The 22,921-nt window shown below is 45.0% G+C and overlaps 1 protein-coding gene across 1 annotated transcript in view; it reads right to left on the reverse strand.

Moving 5' to 3' along the window:
* SPAG5 (sperm associated antigen 5) overlaps window positions 1–22,921 on the reverse strand; it is a 958,852-nt gene that overhangs the window by 124,664 nt on the left and 811,267 nt on the right. The window contains exon 11 of the mRNA XM_044054398.1: window positions 11,349–11,429. Coding sequence (XP_043910333.1) covers window positions 11,349–11,429 — 81 coding nt within the window. The remainder of the gene's footprint in view (window positions 1–11,348; window positions 11,430–22,921) is intronic.

The raw sequence follows: 22,921 nt of genomic DNA on the forward strand, positions 1-22,921 counted from the left end.
TACTTCTGCTGAGACAATAGATGAGGTGTTTGAAGCAAGTACCACGGAGGAAGGTGTGACATATTCCTCAGAAGCAGGTACCAGTGTTGGCGAGGCCAGTCTGGAGCAATCAGAATCATTTTTGTTTTTTCCTGTCTGACTTTTAGTAAGACCTTGGGAGAGTAGAGGCAGAGGGGGAAAGGCATAGACTGATGGGTTTTTCCAGCTGAAGTATAGAGCATCCACTTTCCAAGCTTTTTTATGATGAGTTCTTGTGCAGAATTTGTCCAACTGATAGTTTTGGGGAGAGGCAAATAGATCTATGTCTGGGCTCCCCCCTTTTCCTGTCAACATGCTAAAGATTTGTGGATCCAGCTTCCATTCATGTGGGTCCATAAGATTTCTGCTTAGGTCGTCTGCCAGATTATTTTGCTTTCCTGGCAGGAATTGAGCTTGAAGATGTATTTGGTAAGTCAATGCTGTGTTCCACAAGGCCATGGTTAGTCTGCAAAGGGGGGTAGGAGTGGGTACCCCCCTGCTTGTTTATGTACCACATAACTGTGGTGTTGTCCGTCTATCAGAAGTTGTCCTGGATGAAGGAAGTCCTTGAAGGCTGTCAGAGCATTCTATACAGCTAGCATATCTTTCTGGTTGATATGTAGATGCATTTGAATTGGGCTCCATTCGTCCTGAATGCATCTCCCTGCCAGATGGTCCCCCAAGCATAGTCCGATGAGTCTGTAGTCAGGGTTTGGGTGGCAGGGAGTAGAATGAATGACAGTCCCTTGTTTTGGTGACATGCCTCTGCCCACCAAAGGAACTTCTGTTGCAGGCAGGGAATGAGAGGAATCATTGTTTCCAGGCTGTGACAATGTTGACTCCATAAGCTTTTTAGGTACCATTGAAGTTTCCTCATATGCAGGTCTTGCATATGGAATTAGTAGAATGCAGGATGCTATGAACCCCAAAGCCTGCAGTATTAGTCTTGATATTATAACTGGTTTTTGTTGCCACTCTTTTTTGAATGCTGTCAATTGAATTTTGTCGGAGGGCAGGGTACTGGGGCCAGTTGTATTTTTTGTATTCAACACTGCAATAATTATATTTGAGAGATTACCCAGTTGTTTCTTTTTGTTTATGGTGTACCCTAGGCATGTTAGAAGCCTTTTTACAAATGCCAGATGCTGAAAAAGAGTGCCCTTGTCCTCTGCCTGAATGAGACAATCATCCAGATATGGAAAAAATTGAATGTTTCATTGTCTGCAAAATGCAATTACTGGTGCCAGGCACTTTGTGAAGACCCTGGGCGCAGTAGATAAGCCAAAGAGCAGTGAAGAGAACTGGTAATGCAAATAGCATGCTTTGAAGCGGAGGTATCTTCTGCAAGATTCCCTGATTGGGATATGCAGGTATGCCTCAAGTCTAGAGTTACCAACCAGGCATTCTTGCCTAACATAGGCAGTAGCTGCTGTAGAGTCAGGATTTTGAATTTTGGAATGTCCAGGAAAGTATTTAGAATGGATAAGTCCAGAATTGGACGCCATGATTTGTCTTTTGTGGGTACCAGGAAAAGTACTGAATAAAACCCTTGTCCTTTTTCCTTTTCTGGTACTGGTTGAATAGCCCCCATATCCATGAGGGACAGGACTTGTTTCTGGGCCTCTGCCCACTGATTTGGTGGCAGATCTGGCCATCAGTTTGGAACTGGCAACGTGTGGAAATGAAATCTGTACCCCTGGGATACTATATTTAAGACCCACTTGTCCTGGGTAATTAGATGCCAATTTTGAGCATGAAGTGCTAGTTTTCCCCCCAAAGGGGCTGCCAAAAGATAAGTGCTTGGAGATGACAGAGGAAAGTAACTGAGATTGTTTACTGTAGGGTGGTGTTTTGCCACCTCCTGATTTGGAGGTGGAGGCACCCCATTGCTTTGTCATGTAAGATCCTTGTGACTGAAACATGGAGCCTTTGGAGCATCTGGGTTTGGCCTGAGCAGCTCTGCTGGACATTGGAAAGGACCAATTCTTAGAAAGCCAGTGCCCGCTGAACCTGGGTGGCTGCACTTGCAGGAAATCTTTTACAGTTTGCATACATTCAGCTTTGTCTTCCATCTTTTGTAAAACCTCTTCTGTCTTGTTACCAAATAGACTGTCCTGCTGTAAAGGAGCATCCAACAATTTAGCTTTAACATGATCAGGCAGATTTTGCTCCTTGAGCCAAGCATGCTTTCTTATCACAGATCCAATTATGGCAGCCCTGCAAGAGGCCTCCAAGGAATCAAAACCACATTGCAAAGTATGCTTTCCAACCTGTTCTGCTGAATGCAATAAATCCTGTAACTCTATTTTCCACACAATCAGAAATCATCATCATTTTCTGTTTCAGTAAGCCCATAACATGCTGATAATATTTAAGCATATGAAATTGGCAGTTTAAAGCCCTGATTGCAAGGGTTGCAGATGTATAAACCTTCTTACCCCATCTATCCAGCGCCCTGGAGTCTCTATGTGAAGGGGTAGGATTTTTGGCTGTAGAAGCCTTAACACCCTTGAGATCCTGAGAAATAGTTTCAGCAGGATTTTGAAAAGAAATTTGTGGGAGTCAAGAACCCTGCAATATCTGTCTGGCTTACTAGGAACCGGAGGCAGGGAATCAGGAGCCATGCTGGATTCTGAGAAAACATCAACAATGTCTAATACAGGAGGTATAGCCAACGGCCTATGCTAAGGAAGAAAATCCCTAAGCCTCTTTTTAGATTCTGAAAAGTCCTGACTCTCCCAATGAAAATGTTCTCTTAAAGTATGCAGTGTCTCAACAAAAGAAAAACCCTCAGGAGGAGAAGCAGAAGGGATGGATTCCTCTGCATCAGTGTCCTCATAAGGTGGGATAGAAAATTCCTCATCAGAAGAAATGGAAATCTGATCTGAAGATTCATAATCAGGGCCTTGCCTAGGCCTCTTAGCATTTGGGGGGGGGGGGTTTGGGAACCCCTGATCAAGGTAATTGAATCCTCAGCCATTTTGATCATTTGTTTTTTAGGCATAGGGGCCAGAGCACGTGGCTCATGCGTCGGTTTTTTAGACACAGAAGTAGGTTTTGGCATTTTTTTGATGATGGCATCAGTTTAATATACAAATGTTGAGGCCTGAAAACACCCTCAGAAGCCGGTTCCTGCTCAGCAGCTCTGGACCCATCCAAGGGAGAGACATCCGCAGGTTCAATACTTGGAGAATCACGCGGCATACCGGACTCCAAATGGGTCTCAGTAGAGGCCTGCGACTCAAAAGTAGCGGGCATCAGGGGCTGCGAAAGTGCCTCACAGAGTACCGGCGAACCGTCGACTGGCTTAAGAGAAGCTTCGTCGTCTGTTTTGGACCTAGATAGTCTGTCTGTCTTTTTCCTTGCATTTTTTGTGAATTCCGGTAGTCGGATTGCTAACCGACATTTCAGGATAGTTAAATCTTGAACCAAAGTATTTAGAAGCAAAAATATACCGATGCTTAATAGTGCGTTGGTTAAATTTAGCACAAAACCGACAGCAAGGCACGCTGTGATCAGGCCTAGGCAAAGAATACGATACAAATGAAAATCCTTATGAGGTATTTGCTTCCCACAAGTAATACAATTATTAACTTTTACTGACATTGGTAAGGAGCAAGAAAAAGTTTCCCCAACAGGGTACTTAGCTTTAGTTTGAAGACTTCCGTTCTGAAACTCGAAAACAAACATTTCAGGAGTCGGCCGACCGGCACTTGTGAATTACTTCTGCTTCGGGCACCGCACAGCAAGAAAGACTGGTTAAAATGGAGTCGGCTGCAAGTTTTATACCCCTGACGACCTGCCATCATGGAAGAGGAGACAGCAACTGACGCAGGACTCAAGACTTTGTTATTTAGGCTGACTGAGGGCAACCTGCCAGCAGATTACCCAAATGTAATGACTTCAACAGGTAAACACGAAGAACATCTTTTAGCTGCAAAGTGTCTAGCTGTGCCCCGATGAAGTCTAGAACGTGTACTGGTTGCAATTGGGATTTGTGAACATTGACTGTAATCCCCAATCGATCTGCCAAGAGAAAAAAGTAGTCTCGGGCCAGACACAGAAGATGCTTGGTGGACGCAGCAAAGAGCCAGTCGCCTAGATATGGAAATACTTGAATTCCCTGAAGCCTCAGGTGAGCTGCTACGACTGCCATTACCTTGGTGAACACCCTGGGGGCTGTGGTGAGACCAAAGGGTAGGGCGCTGAACTGGAAGTGACTGGCTCCTGGAGCTTCTGTGGACTTTGATATGGTAGAAGCATCCTGGACGTGTAACGAGCACATCCAGTCACACTCTCGGAGACAAGGTAGAATGGACTATAAGGTGACCATCTGGAACTTTTGTTTGGCGACAGACAGGTTCAAGGTTGACAGGTCCAAGATGGGCCTGAGATCCCCCCGTCTTTTTGGCACTAAAAAGAACCTAGAGTAAACGCCTAATTGGACTGGCCGATGGGGACCGGTTCGATGGCTCGTTTTTGAAGTAACTTTAAAACCTCTAAAGCTGCGGTCTCCCTGTGAGCGGGAGAAACATCCAGGAGGTGTCTTGTAGGCCCCTGCAGGGCAACAAATGGGAAAGTGTAGCCTCTGGATATTTGTAGCACCCAACGATCTAGAGTTATGGACTCCCATGCCACTGGGTGCAACGACAATCTCCCCCTGACTGCCTGCAGAGTAGGACAGTCTGGCAACCCATCAGGGCTGTTGGGAGAGCCTGTCAGAAAAAGGTTCTCTAGACCCAAAATTCCTAGGACCCCCTGTACCTCTGGGTTGGCGTCGATCCAGTCCCCCTCTGCCTCTGGGGGAATAGTTGTCCTGAGACTACCGGGAAAACTGAGATTTCCAGAACCACATCATCTTTTGCCCTCGTTGATTCCTAGAAAAGGATCGCTGAAGGTTAGAGAAGCAGATCCTGATGGCAGACAAAGTCTTCCAGTCTTTTTCGCTCTGGACAAGAGTGTCACGTACTGTCTTCCCAAAAAGGGAGGAACCGTCATAGGGAGCAGTAATAAATGACACCTTGAAAGGGTCTGCAAACGGACACAACCCGAGCTAGGGTGACGTCTCATGGCTACGCCTGTCCCAGCTGCCCTAGCCTCTCCTTCTGTAGCGTGGGAAAGGAGACGCATGGACGTGTTCGATACAGACTTCAGAGTCAACATTTTTGCAGAGAACAGTTGTTTATCCTGCTGTGATAAGGACCCTGGAGGCGACTCAGCGAATTTTGAGATAAGGTCTGGCTGAAGCCGGATAACATGTGCCAAATAGTTCAGCGCACGAATGGAAAAAGTCGCTGATGAATAAACATGCTTCCCAAACCTATCCACTGACTTGGACTCCTTGTCCGGAGGGTGGACTGAGGAACTCTCCTATGCTAGTTCCTTCATGGTGGTTGCTGCGACCACCATAGTGTCAATGGGGGCTCCTTTAGACCATGGTTGTCTGTCGGTGGGAGGAGACAGGATCTTGGCAGTGCGTTTGGGGATGGGCTCTACGGTGTCAGGCTCCTTCCATGCCCACATGGTGATAAGGTCCGCTGGCGGGGAAACCCAGGAAGTAGATGGGCCCGTGCCAAACACCTCTAGGAACATGGAGTCATCTGTAGAAGGTTTTGGGGCTGACCAACCTCCCTTCTGGCGGAGAATCTCCATGATGTCTCCGAAGGAGACATCCTTGGGAGGTGACCTGCGGGAACCTACTCCTTCCTCTAAGTCTGTGTCCGTAGTGAGGGACTCAGGGGAGTCCAAGTGCCTCCTTTTGCACTTGCTCTTACAGTTGCCCTCTTCAGTGGGACACTCCGAAGAGGACTCATGAGCCGCAGGCGGTTCCTCAGAAGGAATAACCTGGGGGTCCTCTGGCATGGACTGTCCTTGAGACAGGATGAAGGCATTCAACGCCAAATCCAGCGGGGTCTGGGTGGAATCCGAGGAGATGGGCTGGGGTCTCAATCCCTGGGAGAGAACCCTCTCCACCACTTCGAACACCGACGGAGAGCATACCTCCTTGGTACCCAACAAGGAAGAAGCCCTCCCCGGGTCCGAAGCGGGGATCAGAGCTTAAGTGAGGGTAGCCTGAGGTCCAAGGGAACGGGTTTGGATCCGAACAAGCTGGAGCCGAAGAATCCGTTCCCTTGGGTCCGACTCCCTGTCCACGGCTCCGAAAAATCACCCGTATCTGAACTACCCAGATTCAAGGAAATCAAGGTAACAGCTGGAGTCAAGGGTGGAGGAACAGTCGGCGCCGAGCTGCCAGCTCCAAAGAGTCTCGGATCCAAAAACTCCGAAGCAGTCGCATGGATCGGGGAAGGAGAGGTGGGGAGGAAAAAGGGCATGGAGGTCCTCCCTGAAGAGGGAGAGGGGCCTGGCAAGACTCCCATCTGTATTTGGGCTTGAAGAAATCTCATCATCCTGTCCATGTCTAAGTCCGATAGGCTCAGAGTCGATCGCAAAGAAGCAACAGACTTGGATCTGGCTGGTCTGCGCAGTAAGGGTGAGGAAGTCCTCGGATCCGAAGATTCCAGCGGCTCCGGCAAGAAATGGGGTGATCGGAGTCGTGGAGAAACTGGCCTCAAAGTCTTAGGAGGGCTAAGAAAAGGCTCCCTGTCCGGGGATCTCTTGCGAGGCCTATCCCTCCTCCTTTCTCTGTCTTTTTCTTTCTTTTTCCTTGTCTGCTCCAGCACCAGAAGAAGCGGGAGTTTGAGTCCCTGTCTGGGTGGGAGGTTTGGTGGGAGTACCGAAGACCGAGGCCGAAGCAGAATTCAGCATAGATGCAGGGAGAAGAACCTTGGCAACCAATTTGGCCTTTCGATCCCTGAGGGCTCTTGGGTTAAAATTTGCACAGATAGCACACTGGGTAGATAAATGGGGCACTCCCAAACAAATTACGCACAGTGTGAGACCATCAGCCGGTGAGCGCTTGTGGCCACACACTGTGCATTTTTTTGAAGAATGATTTAGGCTGATCAGCCATAGTCCAAAACTGAATGCCACTCCCTACAGAAAGAATACAACTCACACACATGCTGAGGGAAAGTGGGCCTAACAGCAACTGACGAGACAAAAAAACTTTTTTATTTAACCGACGAACAAAGCATTATACTAATGGGGGAGGTAGGATACACGAACGATCACAGACACACTAAAATAGGAAGAAAAATCCCAAATTACTTATGCCTGAGCTCAGAGCAAAGGAGACCATGATTCTCACTATGGCGCAGCAAACGAGATCTGAGGGAAGGCAGGAGATGGTGGCGCATTATGGGGAGGGGGAGGAGCTCGGAGCAGATGTTAGAAAATAAGTTGCCGGCTTGGATCCTATATGGATCTGAATACCCATAGGTTGCAGATAAAATGAAGTTAACTACTTCAGATCTATAGTTTCTGGGTCAGATTTGGGAACAGTGTACAAAATTTAAAAGACTGCGAAAATTTGTACATCCTATCTGGCTTTTTAGGGGCAGCTAGCGGACTATCAGGAAAATTGCAGGCAGTAACATTGACATCCACTAAAGTAGAAATAACAGGAGGAATGGGTTCGGGAAAATATTTTTGTAATAACTCATAGTATTTTTTCAAGGGAATGAAGCCTCGGTGTTCTCCCCCTGAAACACTGGCACATTCTAGCAATAGTTTCAGAGAGAGAGACCCCCCCCCCCAAACCAGGGAAAATCAGACACTGAGCTCTCCTATAAGCCTGAATCAAGAAACTGAGGAAAAACCCTACATCCATCCCTGCATCTTCCTGTTCAGATTCAGAATTTTTAATTTGTTTAAGAAAAAAGGAATCCCTCCATTTTTTTAACCAGAAACTACTTTACAAGAAAAAGCAACTGCCTGAATTAAACCCTGAGTCATACCCAATAAACCTACCCTGTTCCCCCTCTCAGGATACATGAGTGGCTTTCCCTTACCCACTTAGGTGACTCCAACAGCCACAGGTGATGTGGCTAACCCCCAGTCCATAGGTGCTACACCAGAGTCTGGGGTAAAATATGAGTGGTCTGAGGTACAACAAATGACCACAGCACAGTCATGCACCTGTAGCTAAGGCAAATTACTAGCCTGCTGTTGTGGCAAAGGCTGTTTGCTTAACTTTTCCTTTTTGTGGCTGAAAGAAGGACTGACTGTGGAACTTTTAGTCTGTTCCATGGCCAAGATGAAAATGGTACCTTGCTCCTGAGGAAGACAAGCAGCAATTGCCAGTAAAACTATCAGTTCATAGAAGTTAATTTTTGACAGAAAAAACACAGTAAAAAGCACTTTACAACACTATGTCCTCCCAGAAAGGAAAAATTAAATGCAATTTCTTCATAGAAAATATGTTTTGAGTTAGTTTACACTACTTTTAGACTGAGAGAAAAAAATACTATTCCATTTAAAAGTATGTTACAATCTCGAGACAGTCCATTAAAACACAACATATTCCTAGCTGTAAAATAACTTTGACGAAGAGGAAAGCAATAAAATTAAGAAAACGGAAGTTTTTCCCTCAAAAATAACTTCTCTGCCAAGCAAAAGAACAAGCAGACTGTTGATCCTAGAAAGCCTCAGAAGAACACAATCTTCGGCAGCAGTAAAGCTCTAAAAGGCTTCATGCCCAAACTTGTCTTTTAGTCAGGTCAGCTTGAACTGCTTGACAGTTTGGGCATGCAGAAGGTGCCGAAGCTTTGGAAGCTGTCCGGCTTTATTTACTATGCACAATACAACCCATATAGCTAAAGCTACTGCATCAGTGATCAATGTGATGAACATCCAGGTGAACCTTGAACTTGAACCAGACATGGGTGCTGGGAAATGGAGTGGATCAAGAAGACCAGCAACACAGTGAAATTAGTGAAGAAATAGGAGATTACAAAGCATCAATCCTATTTGATATAGAAATAGACATGTGAAATGTGGCTTTGCAAGAAGTGGATGAAGAAAGACTGGAATTTTGTTGACTGTATTAAACTGATGTGTTAGCTGTAAAAGCATATACCCCCATTTTGTGTCATTAAGTAGAAGTAAGAATCCAATGGATCAGGATAAATATTCTAACTCAGCACAAAAATGAATCCACCAAGTAAACAACAATACGATGGCTCCAGACTCAAACTAATAAAACTTTTATTATTACAAAATGTAAGCGCTTTCACAGTTGAACCAACTACTTCAGACTGAGGAAGCAGTTGGTTCAACTGTGAAACTGCTTATGTTTTGTAATAAAAGTTTTATTAGTTTGAGTCTGGAGTAAATTGTATTATTCTACTCTTTGCTTGTTGAATGTTTACAAGTACACTGAAGTGACTGAAGTAACTAACAAAAACAACTTTTGTTCTTATTAATATTTGTATAAAACCTTCATGTTGTAGATTACATGTCTTGTAGCTAACCATTTGAAATGATGGGACCGGCAAGATTGAGTTCTGAAATATGGAGACTGAATGGCAGAAACAACAGACTTGCAATGTCCAAGATGACATTTTTCAGAATATTCCCTTTTCTCTGACGTATGGCCAAAATCTGTACCGGTGAAGAAGCTTCTCTCCAGGGAGACCAAAGGCCAACCTCCACCTTAGATACTGAGGAGGGTGGGATACCACCCATGTTGATTTGAGCCTTTAAAAAAAAGACTCGCATCATCTTTTCCAAGTCAAAATCTTTAGCGCTCCACACTAACTTAGCAAATCTGAGAGAGGAAGTAGAGGGGAGTTTGGAGGGGAGTAACTTAGAATGTTTAATCTCAGACAAAACTGCTGGCTGTCATCCTGAAGAAACAATCATGGATAATAATTGGCTTGGTGTGAGAATGCCTTGGCACCAGAAATAGAGATGGTGCCGAAGTTGGAGGAGCAAAGGCTTTATAGGAAGGGGTGGCTTGGGGGATTTTAGTAAGAGTAAAAGCCTGAGGTTGAGTATGCTCCAGTCCCCTCTCTTCCTTTTGTTTGCCCTATTAATTTTCTCTTGGTTTATATTTCTCTCTCTCTCTTGGTTTATATTTTTGTCTTTCTCCCTGTTATAGTCCTGAGAGGAGACAGGAAGGAGATGTTTTTAAGTATTAATTTGTTCTTTCTCTTGAAGAGAATGAAGGCTGAAGTCCTTGTTGATATTAGAGAAGGCCAATAAGTTATTGATCCCCAGGCAGAGATCATAGGTATCCAGGGTGGGACAATGTACATTTCAGATACATTCTCTGAAGCCCTGGTCCATGTTTGATTAGAGTAAAAAAATCCCCAATAGTAATAACACCACCAGCAATACAGTAGGAGCAATACTTGAGAAATCACCAAAGAAAGGATATTTACAGAAAACTGATAGAAATGACTAGGCCTACCACACCTAGTTGCGAGAAAGCAAGAAGGAATAAATGCCCCTCAACACTAAATAAATAGAGAGGAATATAATATGAGGAACTATGCTAAAACATTTGGAAAAAAATATATAAAAAACACAGATATAAAAGAAGCTTGTCTGGAGTGGCGGAGATTTTATCTAATTTCCAGAAGTAGCAAATGAGATCTGAAGACACAGTTGGGGACAAGTGTATTATGGGAGCAATGAAGCAGCTTGAGCACTTGGAGAGGAGTCTTTTGCCAATCTAGATCCACCATACAGCAAAATCCCATCAAAGTGGACTAACAGAATAAGTTAAGATCCAAAAATCTGAGCACAACCAGGAATATTGTTTGCTAGGGATAGATTTAAACCAAGGTAAGACAGAAAGGAAACCTCAGTTGGCAAATGTTGCCAATGAGTAGAATGATTAAAGCATACAAAGCATCAAACTGGAGGAGGGAAGGAAAGAAGGGTGACTGAGTAACAAGAAGTCAACATGAGGAGTGGGAAAATAAGGAAATAGTTAAACAGAACAGAAATCAGCCTTTGTCCTGACCAGCAACAGTATAAATGGGAGGGATAGTGAAACTAACAAAGATGGGGGAAAAAAAGAAGTGAGAAAGATTAAGGGAGGAGGGGAGTGAAACAAGGAACAACGAACACCACAAAGTGGGGAGAGGGTTCATTATGGAGGGAAAAATCAACAATGATTAACTTTAGTGTGACTGTCACAAATAAATGGGTGCACCTACTGGAATGCAAATATCCGTACCTTTGTTTATTCATTAAAATGACAAAAGACATGAAAAAGTTCCCCTACTGTTTATTGAAAGAAATTGAGATGTACGTAATATGTATGTGGGGAAGGGAATATTTGCATACTCTGTAAAGGCTTGTATAGCTGAGGCACTAGAGATTATCGCTTTGTTTTTTTAATGAAACATTTTCCAACATATTCACGTGACCTATTCTTGTTGGTTGAAGTTCCCCTACTGTGTTTACAAAAAAATACTTACTTCTCTGACACGCTCAATTATACTATCAAGCTTCTGCAGTTCCTCCTCAGTCTTCCTGATATTTTCATCTTGAATTTTCCTCTGTAATAAAAACATTAAGTTAGGTCAATTCACATTTATAAAAAAAAAAAAAAAAAAAAAAAAAAGTTATGTCCTTACCATAACGTTCGATGTTTGTAGTCCATCTCGCCCTTCTTTCTTACTCTTGGGATCGGAGCCGAACCTCGGCTCCGACTCGGACATACTGTAGCTCTTAAGCTTCTTGTTGGCTCATGGCTAGGAGGTATCCCATCATGCATCACTATTCCTCAGATCTTGTTTGCTGCAAGGACAAAATACAGACACAAAGAACAAACCAAATTGAAAGGACTAACTAAAAAAAGTAGTAGGCACTCTACCAACAGGTCCTCAAGGAGGGGGCAGGAGGGAGGGTTCGTAAGAATGAAAGGTGAGATGGACTACAAACATCAAACGTTATGGTAAGGACATAACTTCTTTATGTTCTGTAGTCCTATCTCGCCTTCATTCTTACTCTTGGAACAGCGTCCCTAGCAACTTCATCTTGGGTGGCTCATTGAAAAATTCTTCTGAGTACTGGGGAACCAAAGGAGGACCTGTGCCTAGAAGCCACATCCAATTTGTAGTCAGTAATGAATGTGTGAGCTGAAGCTCATGTTGCTGTCTATTGGGATTCTAGCATGAAAGGCTACCGAGGTAGACACAGACCTGGTAAGAATGAGCTTTCATCTTGAAAGAAAGATCTTTACCGAAGGAGGAATAGATAAATGAAATGCAACTCTAAATCCAGTGAGATAGTGTAACTTTAAAAACTGGAAGGCCCCTCCTAGAGTCTGAAAAGGAGACAACTGATCTGACCTTCTGAAACCTTTAGCTCTGTCGAGATAAAAGCACAATTGTCTATGCACAGCCAATTGGTGGAATTTGTATTCTGCCTTCTTAGAAAACTTAGGGAAGAACACAGGCAACTCAACAGACTGATTAATGCTGGCTTGAGAAGAAACCTTAGGAATAAAGGAAGGATTTGTCCGCAGAGAGACCCTATCTTTATGAAAAACCAAATAAGGGGACTTAATGGAAAGAGCTTGCAGTTTAGAGACCCTTCTTGCAAAAGTGATAGCCACTAAACGTATAGATTTCCAAGTTAGAAACTTGAGGTCACATGTTGCTGAAGGTTCGAAAGGACTTGACGTAAGTTTATGGAGAACAAAGTTCAAATTCCATGGAGCCACAGGATCCATGACAGGGGGTCTTAGCAAAGTGGTCCCTTTGAGGAAGGCTCTACAAAGCCTATGAGCTGTAAGATTAGGTTCATTAGCAACATGAAAGGTGGAGATGGCTGCCAACTGTACTTTGATAGTTGCCGCTGCTGAGCCTTGGTTGAATAACTGCGAGAGGAAGTCTAAAATGGCAGAAATGGGAGCTGTGTAAGGATCAAGGTTCCTCTCACAGGGCCAAAAGGAGAACCTCTTCCATTCACTGGTAGAAGGTTTGTGAGAATATGACAGGATGTGTACAACCTCGGGAGAAAAGTCATGAAGCCTGACTAGGGATGGAATTGGAGCGGCCAAGCTGTCAAGTTGTGGGTGTGGGGAGGGATGGAACGCCCCTGACATGTGCGTCAGTAAATCTGGCACTGGATCTAGAGTCCATGGTTCGTCCTTTAGATGAGGACTGAGGAAGGGAAACCAAATCTGTTGAGGCAAGTAAGGAACAATTAGGATCATTCTGCTTCCCGAGGATATTGCTTTCTGAATTACCTTCGATATGAGGGGGAAGGGAGGGAAAGCATAGAGAAGTCCAGAGGGCCAATCGTGAATGAGTGCATCTCTTGGTGCTTCCCCTTCCGGGGGAATCAGGGTACAGTAGCTGCTGCATTTGGCACTGAGAGGGGTGGCAAAAAGATCGCAGCAAGGCTGACCCCATTTGTGAAAAATGTGTTCCGCAATGCATGTGTTGAGAGACCACTCGTGAGGCATCAGAATAGCCCTGATGAGCCTGTTGGCTATGACTATGGATTTCCCCGGGATATGCTTTGCTATCAGAAACTGCTGGGAAGACACTGCCCACTCCCATACTTGTAGGGCTTCTCAGCAGAGGGGGTAAAATTTGGTTCCTCCTTGTTTGTTTAGGTACCATACCACCAACATGCTGTCCGAGTGGATTGCAATCGTCCCTAGAGGGAGAAAGCTGTGAAGTGCTTGCAATGCTAGAAGCACTGCTCTCATCTCCAAGACATTGGATATGCAAATGAGTCCCATGATCTTGCCATGTGCCTTGCACTGTTCACCCTAGATAATGCCCCCCCCACCCTATCTGGAAGGCATCCATGGTCACAGTGGCAACGGGGGGTGGTGACAAATGGTCTGCCTGTGTTTAGATTGCTGGTCTGAGTCCACCAACGAAGATCCTGTTTGCATAAATTTGTTATCAGGATGGGTTGAGACAGAGGAAGGTACTGCAGTGACCACTGGGCAAAAAGTAACCACTGCAGGACCCTTATGTGCAGTCTGGCTAATGGAACTAGTGTTATTGTGGAAGCCATGGTCCCTAATAGCTTGAGCACCACCTTTGCTTTGACTTTTCTTAGTGGAAGTAAGTTCAAGACTTGTTCCCTTAGACACTGAATTCTTTCCATGGTAAGGTAAGCCCTCGTTGAGACGCTGTCTATTTCGGCGCCAATAAAATTTACCTGCTGAGAAGGCGACAATGCAGATTTTTGCCAATTTACTGTGATTCCTAACTGCAGGCAAATTGAAATGGTAGTGCCCCTGGCCTGTAACAACAGATGCAGTCAAGAGCCAGTCGTCCAGATATGGAAACACTTGGAATCCCTGACATCTCAAGTAAGCTGTAAACACTGCCTTACTTTTGGTGAACACCCTGGGGGCTGTGGTGAGACCAAACGGCAAGGCACGGAACTGATAATGACTGGCTCCCAGCTGGAAGCGTAAGTGTCTCCTCGATGCCCTGTCCATTTTGATGTGGTATTAAGCATCTTGGATATCTATGGAGCACATCCAAATGTCTTTCCCTAACAATGGGAGTATCGACTGTAAGGTGACCATTCGGAACTTGGACTTCTGTACAGATTCGTTCAATTTGCCGAGATCCAAAATGGGTCTCATGTCCCCTGTTCTTTTTCGCACCAAAAAGAATCCTGAGTAAGTTCCTAATCCTACTTGGTCTGCAGGGATGGATTGGATGACTCTCTTCACAAGCAACTTTTGGATTTCTAGAGTTGCTGAATCCCTGTGATTGGGTGGCACATCTGGGATTCGTCTGGTCTGAAGGGGTGGAGAAGAGAAGGGAATAATGGTAACATTTGGTAATTATCTTTATACCCAGAAGCCTGGCACGTCGTCACTCAAGACAAGGGGGTATTAAAGAAATACGACCCCCGACTGGCTCCAGAGACGCGCAGTCGGGCATCCTTTCAAGAGTGCTGATAGGGATGACCACGAAAGGAATCATGGTCTCCCTGGTTCTGCGGGCATCCTCTACTATTATTTCCTCCTCCTCCTCTGCCTCTGGAGAAGAGATCACCTTGTGCGTCCTGAAAAAACCTCTGCAATTTTCTGAACCACATTTTGCTGCCCTTTGGGATAAGGGTCTAGAAGGGACGGGACAAATGGACTCCCACGACAGATAGGGTTTTTCCTTCTTGCTTGCACCAGGTGAGTGTGTCCTTTACCTTGGTTCCAAACAATGAGGATCTGTCAAATGGGGCATTGGTAAAAGGAGACTTAAAGGGTCTCCACAAAATTACACAAACGCATCCAGGAGTGTCTTCTGAGAGAGACTCCTGAACCCGCTGCCCTACTTGCTCCATCCGCTGCATACGAAATTAGCCTCATGAAAGAGTTCACAATAGAATAAGGGTAGACATCTGTGCATTGACCTTCTGAGATAAAGCATCAGATACATTATCCTGTAGAGTATCTCCGAGCTCTTTTAAGAGATCTCGCTGGAGCCTTGTGAAATGGAATAGGTAAGATCAGCGATCGAAGTGCAAAATCTGCTGAAGAAAAAACACGCTTCCCATACCTATCCATCATTTGAGACTCCTTGTTCGGTGGATGGACAGTGGAGGAAATTTTGGCATGTTCCTTCTTGGTGGCTGCCGCCACCACCATGGCATCTACTGGTACATCCTTAGGAAGTCCTTGTCCAGGGATGCTGACAAAAATTTGTTTGGTCTTCTAGGAACTGGTTCCACAGAATCAGGAGATTCTCACACCTTTTGACTTACTAAATCCAGTAGCTTGTCGAAAGGAGGACACTTGCTCATCTCTTATAAGGAAACACTAACTAAAGCACTACACCCTCCTTGACTTCTCATAAGTATTAGACTCCCGATTGGTCCTTCCTGATAAAGTGAAAAATCAGTTCCCTTCCCTAATCTGATCAGTAAAAAAAACAGTTCCCTATAACTAATCTGGTATGTCCAAGGGTCAGTTTCAAGGTTACTCTCCAGTCCAGCTGGTGAATCTGGGAATTTTGAGGCAATGTTACAATTGCCTTATGTACACAGACAACCCTCTCCTCCTTCCAACAAACTAATACATGTGAGAGATGCAGTTACACAGCCAAACTGGAGGCAGAGCTCTCTCAACCCAAGACTGGCACAGTCAGTCAGGAGGAAAAGGCAACCACCCACACCACAAATCCAGTCTCACACAGACCTATTGCATCTGCATACCCAACACAAATGCACAAAACCATATTCGGAGGCTCTAAATAAAAATCTGCCTAAACAGCAAAGACCTCCTAAGCAGATATCCAAGCAACAACCACCCCTCAACAATACCAACAAATCACATATCTCTCAAAATCAGTATGCCTCACAGTCACAGCCCTTAAGGCCAAATACACTTGTTATAGGGGACTCTATTGTCCGGCACACTGACGTCCCGCTCACCAGACTGAACAAGGAGAAGGTCACTGTACGCTGCCTCTCGGGTGCCAGGATCCGCCACATAACGCAAGCACTCAGGTCACTCCAAAGCAAGTACAAGTATGACTCCATCACTGTCCATGCTGGTGTGAATGACCTGAGACGTACCTCCCTGGACTACATGAAAAGAGACAGAGGAGCTCTCTGACCATGTAGCCCAGGCTGGTATGACCCTGACCTTGAGTAGCATCTTGCCCTCACCAAGAATGATGCCACAGTATAAAGACAAATGATCAGTTTCAACAATTGGCTAAAGTATTGGTGTCATTCAAAGGAGATCCAGTGTCTGTCAGCCTGGGATGACATGCTCGACAAGCCATGTTGCTTCGCTAGGGATGGCTTGCACCTGTCACCCTTAGGCTTTCGTATACTGGCCAAGGCTCTTGCCACCCCCATAGTGCCTTTTTAGGCAAGGCTCAAAGGACAAACCCACCTCCATAGACAACCCAAAGATAAAAAAACTAAAGGTAATGCTACTCAATGCCAGAAGTCTAAACCTCAAGATGCACGCACTTGAGACTCTCCTCAGTATGGAGAAAATCAATGTCTGTGCAGTAACAGAAACCTGGTTCAAGGCTCCTGAGAGCACCCCAGCACTACCAGGTTATAACTCATACCATGCGTTTCGGCCCCAAAACTCGGACCGAAGCACAAAAGGAGGGGGAGTATCTATATTCATCAAAGATACCTACACCTCCAGGTTAGTGGCACTGCACAGAGCATCGGAAACCATCCATGTGCAACTAACAGCGGGCAAAACTGCCTTTCAGTTTGTTGCCTGCTACAGAACACCCTCCCTATTACAGGAACCCCACTTGGCATTCCTGAGAACACTGGAGAATATGAAGGTCTCTCCAAACACTATGTTATTGGGTGACTTCAACTACCCAAACATTGACTGGGAAAACTACTCAAGCCCAAACACCCTCGCCCAACGGTTCCTTGAATTTATAAACTCTAATGCAATGGAAAAACTGGTCACCACTCCCACAAGAGGGAACATATTGGACCTGGTCATCACCAACATGGGGAGACTATGTTCCACACCAGAGGTAAACCCCTCATTGGTAAGATCAGACCATAAACAAATTTCCCTGGACATCCATATCCCATCTCCATCCCCAGCCAAGGAAATCACTGTAAAGAATTTCTCAAAAGCCAACTTTGCATTTCTCAAGACTGAGGTGGAATCCTTCAAAGCCCCTGGGCCAGAGGATAATACAGCCCAATCCACAGAATCCTTTACAAATGCATTCTATGAGCACCTGCAGGAATGCATGGATCGTGCTATCTCAAATAAAACCAAGACTCACTCCTCCAAAAACAGGAGACCAGTCTGGTGGACCCCGGCCATAAATAAGCTATACAACAGGAGGAGGAAGCTACTACATGACAGAGAAAAATCCCAAAAAGGGAAGGCATCTCTGATCAGTATTAGCAAGAAACTTCAATCCCTCATAAAATCATCAAAGACCAGTTTCGAAAGAAAAATTGCCCTAGACACTAAAGATAATCACAAGGCCTTCTTTATTTATGTCAGGAACATGGGCGGAAACTCCCAGATATGCTCTGAATTGTTGCATAATGGTACAAAATATACCGAACCTACAGACATAGCCAACATCCTGGCAGACAGATTCAGCGCAAACTCCCCCCCCCCCCCAAAGGAGCAAATGCCTATCCCAACTGAATGTAACCTCTCTGACATCACAGATGCACAGGTGAAAGCTGCCCTCTCCAAAGCAAAAAACACAGCATCTATGGGACTGGACGGTGTTCCAGGCTGTGTCTTACACGAGCTCCAAGAAGAACTGAACCCTCACATTAAGTCACTGTTCAAACTTAGCCTTACTACAGGATATGTACCCAAAGAATGGCGTACAGCTACAGTGGTCCCAACTCCACAAAGGTGGTGCCACAACGGACCCCGGAAACTATCGCCCCATAAGGCTGACTAGTCTGGTCTGTAAAGCTATGGAGCGTATTATCATGGAACTCATAAACAAAGACATTAGGAGCCTCCAGACACTGGACCCTACCCAATTCGACTTTGTTAAGGGCAGATATTGCCTCTTAGACCTAGTTGATTTCTTTGAAACAGTTACCAAAGCCATAGATGAAGGCAAGGTAGTCCACACAGCCTACCTGGACCTCGCAAAAGCCTTAGACACAATACCCCACTCAGGCATCATAAATAAGCTTACCAGCTTAAATATCAACCCCTATATCACAAGATGGGTTGCAAACTGGCTCAGAGATAGAACCCATATGGTCAGAATCGCAGGTGCCATGTCCGAATCCAAACCAGTTACAAGTGGCGTCCCACAGGGCTCAGTTCTGGGACCTCTCTTGTTCGGTATATACTTCTCTGAGGTTCAGGCTAACACGGCGGGATTATGGCTGACAAAGTTCGCAGATGACTGCAAACTGGGGGCCATAATCGAATCTCCAGCTGACACAAGCATCCTTCAAAAGGGTCTCACAGAGACGGATGCTTGGTGCCAGAGCCACGGCCTCAAGCTAAATGTTAAAAAGTGCATAGTCATCCCCTTTGGGAAAAACAAGGTGTCCACAAATTACCACATAGGTGGCAATCCATTAAGTTCGGAAGAAGTAATTAGAGATTTGGGGACCAACGTAGATAGTAATCCCTCCTTTGATAATCACATTGCCAAAGTGGTTAGGAAAGACCTTCTATATAGCCCACCTTATCACGAAAGGGTTTGCATCTAGATCAAGAGAGATCATTGTGCCCCTCTACTCGTCACTCATCAGGACCATAATTTAATAGAATGCCCCTTTTGGGATGTACCATACCAGACACCTGCAGCAACTGGAGAGACCCCAAAAGTACCTCGCTAAGAGGATCATGGGCTACAAACAGATGTCCTATGCAGCTCGACTAAAGAAACTCCAGCTCTACTCAGTTGCTTACCGCCTACTCAGAGGTGATCTATGCCTGACGTACAAAGCCATGTCAAACCCAGAATTAATGGACATGCTCCACTTCAAAAAATCCAAGTCCCTTAGAGCTACACGCTCCAGGGACCTAAACCTCAGCACAAAAATAAATAGAACATGCTGGTGAGACAGACATTTCCCAGAGGCTCCCCTCACTCTGGAATAGAATCCCAATTCATGTTAGACATAGCCCCTCGCTGACCCTCTTCAAGCGAAATTTGGACGCGTGGATGGGAAATCGCAAATTCACCCCTGGGATCTCTCCTGTGCCCCTGCTAGACAGAGGCACAGTAAACTAATCTTAAAAGGATACCTTCTGTGACCTACTTTACAGAGGCACAGTAGGCTAATCTAATAGGGAGGCGGAAGCCAAATACACTCTGGCTAGACTTATAAATGCCCTAGGGCAGATAGCCTAATATCTACCTATGAGACACCCAAGAGGCGGAGGGTTGAGACCCAAAAGCCTTCAGGTACACTGACTCATCAGAAGGGGATATGGTGGGCCAGCCACCTCTCTGTTTAAGGATCTCAAGGATATCTGCGAATGAGATATCAGAGGACGACTTGGGGGACCCTTCTGACTCCTCGAGGTCAGTGTCTGATGTAATAGATTCATCAGGGGAGTCAACATGTTTCCTTTTACAAGTTTTCTTCCTAGGTGGTTCCTCAGACAGGCATTTTGGAGAGACCTCTGAAGACTGAGACCACTCATGGAGGTATCCTGCGAATGCAGGTCTCTACTGTATTGGGAGAGAGAGGGAGCTGAGAATGAAGTCGGCGCCTTAGGGGGAAGAGTGTTGGTACCTCTGGATGGAGCTGAAGACCTGGACAGCAGACGCATCACTTCGAAGGCCGATCCTTCCGGCTTCGAGGATGCCCTCCACTCCTAAGATGCAGAGGCAGCCCTCGGTGCCAAGGAGACTGGGCTGCGAGGCTGATGTGGGGTACAAGCTCACCTGAGCCAAAGCACAGAGAGGAAGGCTCGGAACCGAAGTTCGATTTGAAGTGTCCCCCTTGGGTCTAGCCAGATAACTGAGGACCCTGGACCCTGTGGACGGCACCGAAAAGGTCGGAGCAGATATCAACTGAGAAACCAACTGAGGTTGCTGGGACCGACCTATCCACAACCGGAGGCACAGACAACTATGGCTCTGAAAGCTCAGAGGTGCTTGGAGGAGGAACATCGATCAGTGTGGGGGCACATTGGGCTCCAGAAATGACTGAGACGAAGCTGAAAAATTTGTCAGTGCCAAGGTCTGAAGCAGTCTATGCACCACTCTCTTGATGTCCTCATCAGAAAGGCTCCTAGAGGACCTGGAAGATGGAGTGGAGGATCTAGATTGCTGGAATATAGGCGACCTAAGTCGGTGAAACCAGTTGATGTTCAGATGACCAGCTCCGAGATGTAGTGTCAGTTATCGGCACTGAAGTTCCTGGAGCCGAGACTGATGGATCCACTAAGCTAACCTCTGTCGGCACCGAAATCAGTGGAGCCGAAGAGGGTGTAGCCACTTTAGCAATTTTGTCTGGCGGCTCTGATAAAACAGAATGGGTGGGAGGCCGCCTTTTTGTAGTTTTAGGTCTGTCTTTTTTGGAGGAGGAAGGAGATTTAGAACTGGACGATGAGGATGTCAATTCCTCCTCAAAGGAATGTTTTAATAGTCCCTTCAATATCAGTTTGTTATTCCTCTCTTGAACACGAGGACTGAATGCATGGCAAAACAGGCAAGACTGTTGGTGGTGAATAGCTCTCCCCAAGCAGTAAACACACTAATTATGCCCATCAGTCAAGGACATCATCTGGGCACATTTAGTACACTTTTTGAAGCCTGAAGGCTTATGATCCTTAGTGCCTTTAGACATAATTCAAAGCACAATCTGCAAAACACACAAGTAGACAGAGAAAATGATAAATGGAGGACTAGGTCCTCTAATTTAAATAGGCTTAGCCCTAAGAGGAAGGAAAATAAACAGAGAACCAAGTCCTCTAATTTAAATGGGCCTAGTCCAGGGAGAAATGGAAAACAGAACAGAGGACTAGGTCCTCTAATTTAAATGGGCCTAGCCAACGGGAGACAAACAGAATGAGGACTAGGTCCTCTAACTTAAACGGGCCTAGCCCAAAGGGAAAGCGGCCGCACAGGAGATTAGCAATGCAAGGATACCAAAAAGGCCAACAGAAGAATGGCCAAACAACGTACAACAAATACAAAGAGAAATAAGCAGCAAACAGTCCAAAACAGACAGACTGCAATAAACACAAAACTAGCAAGACAATAAAATATTATCCAACAATGACAAGAATAATATTGAAAAATAGCAATTAGCCACAGCCAAGAAGAATCACGTCTGAGCTGAATGAGCAGCAAACTAGATCTGGGGAACAGTAGTGATGCATGATGGGATACCTCCTAGCCACTAGCCAACAAGAAGCTTTTGAGCTACAGTATGGCCGAGTCGGAGCCCAGGTTCGGCTCCGATTCCAACAGTAAGAATGAAGGCGAGATAGGACTACAGAACATGCAATATTTCATTCATTCATTCATTTTTACTATCCACAAACAACTCAGGATTACATGTAGCGAGAGCCTATACAGGGAAATAACAGGCATAAAGCAGTTTTGCATGGAATGCTAATCCACTCTAATTTTAAACTTACACTGGCAAATACAAGTTCTTGGTTGTGTCCCTAAAACAAAGCAAATAAGTGTTGAGAAAGACCACTGAAGAACTAAAACAGACTGGCTAAATGAGAGAAGTATTTTGTTTATTTCAGATTGTTAAACAGCTTAGCCCTGCTGGATAATGCCCATTTCCAGGGGGGACTCAAGAGAAGACAAAAACAAAAATTTTAAATTACAATATTCAACAGAATACAGACTGAAAGGCAAACTACAAAGTATAAAACGATCAGCAAGTACATTACAGATTTAAAAGGCTTAAGTGGTTGATGAACAACTAAGTCTTGAACATCAAGCACCCTAGTGGTTGCAGATTTTTGACAGGCTTCAAATGCCATGGCATAATACAAGGTACATGATCTTTGCTTCTGGGATAAGTAAAACTACACATACTGTTCCTTCAGATACGTCTGAAAAAAAAAAAAGAGTACTGGAACCATAAAGCACAGTTGTGTAAAGTCCTACCATAACAACAGATCTCCTTTTCACAGTTGCAGTATTCTTAACAGAGGGGATCTCCTGCCAAGGATAGGGAATGTCAGAACTGTATACAAAAGCCTTTAGATCTTATAGGCATAGTACGTCACAAATATGCTCCTCACACAGGGAGTAGGTTATAAAGGTCATGTATAGACACAGTAAACTAGAGCTCATTTGCTGACAGTTCAAACTCCATTGTTGAACATCAGTCTGAACGTTTATGTTGTGCTGGTTACCAAGTGCACTGTTGAGGTTTCTTCTCCTTTTTCCTGTTTGTTGATTGCAGCTCATGTTATCCAAGAAAGAAAATAGTCAAGTGTGGGAGGCTGATTCTCCATAAAGATTTTCATGAACACCCTTTTGCTTAGGTGCTTCCCATGACCATACACAGTGCTCTAGCTACCAAACATTTGTCTCCAAGACTCTCTGTAGTTCTTGCCCATCAATCTTGAAAACCAGCATCTTAAGTTGCT

The sequence above is a fragment of the Protopterus annectens genome, chromosome 13.part0 (assembly GCF_019279795.1).
Source record: "Protopterus annectens isolate FY-2018-M chromosome 13.part0, PAN1.0, whole genome shotgun sequence".
NCBI lineage: Eukaryota > Metazoa > Chordata > Ceratodontiformes > Protopteridae > Protopterus > Protopterus annectens.